At 46.2% G+C, this 1,899-nt stretch overlaps 1 protein-coding gene across 1 annotated transcript; it reads left to right on the plus strand.

Moving 5' to 3' along the window:
• Positions 1-1,887, plus strand: LOC104730404. Its single transcript, XM_010449565.2, has 3 exons — positions 1-759; positions 839-1,209; positions 1,429-1,887. Exons 1-3 carry the CDS (start codon positions 8-10, stop codon positions 1,728-1,730), a joined length of 1,425 nt encoding a protein of 474 aa, XP_010447867.1. The 5' UTR covers positions 1-7; the 3' UTR covers positions 1,731-1,887.

Here is a 1,899-nt window from a genome sequence, read left to right on the forward strand (position 1 = left end):
CCCATCAATGAAGACGACCGACGTGAAACAACGACGACCTCTGCTCTCCTCTGCCTCTGCTCCTCATGAAACTCTTTCTTTCTTCTTCTTCTTCTTCTCTCTCAATCCAATAAAATCTCAAAATCGAACAAACCACTCAACTCAAAAAAGGATGGATCCATGTCCATTTGTACGGCTCACAATAGATTCACTCGCGCTAAGACTACCGGAGACAGCAACAAACAAGCAAATCGGCGGCGAAGTACATCCTTCTTCTACTCCATGTTACTGTAAGCTCCGGATCAAACACTTCCCTTCTCAGAAAACGCTTCTCCCTCTATCTTCCTTCTCCGACGCTTCTTCTCCCCCTGAATCCTCCACTTCAGCTCCAGGGTTTCACCTCGACGCCGACGCGATCCGACGAGTCTCCGGCAAAAAGATCTCTCTCCGAGTCTCCGTCTACGCCGGACGCACGGGACACACTTGCGGCGTCGCTTCCGGTAAGCTTTTAGGTAGAGTCGAGGTAGCGGTTGATCTCGCTGCGGCGTTGAGTAGAACCGTCGCGTTTCATAGCGGCTGGAAAAAGCTTGGCGGAGATGGAGGTGGTGATAAACCGTCGGCTCGGTTACATCTATTGGTTCGTGCTGAACCGGATCCTCGGTTTGTTTTTCAATTCGGTGGTGAACCGGAATGTAGCCCTGTGGTTTACCAGATTCAAGATAATCTCAAACAGCCTGTCTTTAGCTGCAAATTCAGCTCCGACCGTAACGGACGATCTCGGTAATTAAAGAATCTCTAAACCACTTGTCTCATTTGATTTACAATTAGTGTGTTGATCGGTTCTGTTTTTTTGGTTTAGGTCACTACCATCAGGATTCACATACAGTAGCAGAGGATGGATCACAAGAACACTATCAGGTGATCAATGGGAGAAGAAACAAGCGAGAGAACGTAAAGGTTGGATGATAACGATCCATGATCTATCGGGATCACCTGTAGCAGCAGCTTCAATGATCACTCCTTTCGTGGCATCTCCAGGGTCAGACCGAGTCTCTAGGTCAAACCCTGGTGCGTGGCTAATCCTTAGACCTCACGGAACTTGTGTCAGTAGTTGGAAACCGTGGGGACGTCTTGAGGCTTGGCGTGAGAGAGGAGCTATTGATGGATTGGGTTACAAGTTCGAGCTCGTGAGGGATAATAGTACTAGCACCGGCATTCCCATTGCAGAAGGTAACAAATTTATACTATAAGCTATCATTAAAATACTATATAATGTGGGTCAAATCCACATTACTAACCGACCAAATGATTTAGTATGGTAATGCGAATAATACATTTCAAGCTAACTGAAAAATACCAAAGATATCCTCAAGATGTCGGAAATATTACATGATTTGCTAACACAAATAAAACACTTAAAACAGTCATTATAATGAATCTGATTAATAGGGACAATGAGCACAAAACAAGGAGGAAAGTTCAGTATTGATAGGAGAGTCTCAGGCCAAGGGGAGTCGCCGGCAATATCATCCCCCGTGAAAGGGTTCGTGATGGGTTCGAGCGTCGAAGGAGAAGGGAAAGTGAGCAAACCGGTGGTCCACGTAGGAGCACAGCACGTGACATGCATGGCCGACGCAGCTCTCTTCGTCGCTCTCTCCGCCGCTGTTGATCTTAGCGTTGACGCGTGTCAGCTCTTCTCTCGTAAGCTCCGTAAAGAGCTCTGTCACGACGACCAAAGCTCCCTCACGTGAAAATATTATTATATCTTTCAGTCGAGACGACCACGTACGTACATTTTGACTGACTTAACAAAAGGGCGATCCGTGAACCATGATTTCGGTTTTTCATTTTTTTTTTCGAGGATCAGTTTGATGTGAAAATTCGACAAAGCTGTACAGACAACAATGGATCTTTGTGTTG

This window comes from Camelina sativa, chromosome 12, assembly GCF_000633955.1.
Source record: "Camelina sativa cultivar DH55 chromosome 12, Cs, whole genome shotgun sequence".
Lineage (NCBI taxonomy): Eukaryota > Viridiplantae > Streptophyta > Magnoliopsida > Brassicales > Brassicaceae > Camelina > Camelina sativa.

What these genes read in the sequence shown, in the direction of transcription:
- LOC104730404 (XM_010449565.2), top strand. Translation starts at nt 8, where the DNA reads ATGAAGACGACCGACGTGAAACAACGACGACCTCTGCTCTCCTCTGCC. An exon ending in GACCGTAACGGACGATCTCG is followed by an intron (nt 760 to 838) that starts GTAATTAAAGAA and finishes TTTTTGGTTTAG; the next exon opens with GTCACTACCATCAGGATTCA. An exon ending in CGGCATTCCCATTGCAGAAG is followed by an intron (nt 1,210 to 1,428) that starts GTAACAAATTTA and finishes TCTGATTAATAG; the next exon opens with GGACAATGAGCACAAAACAA.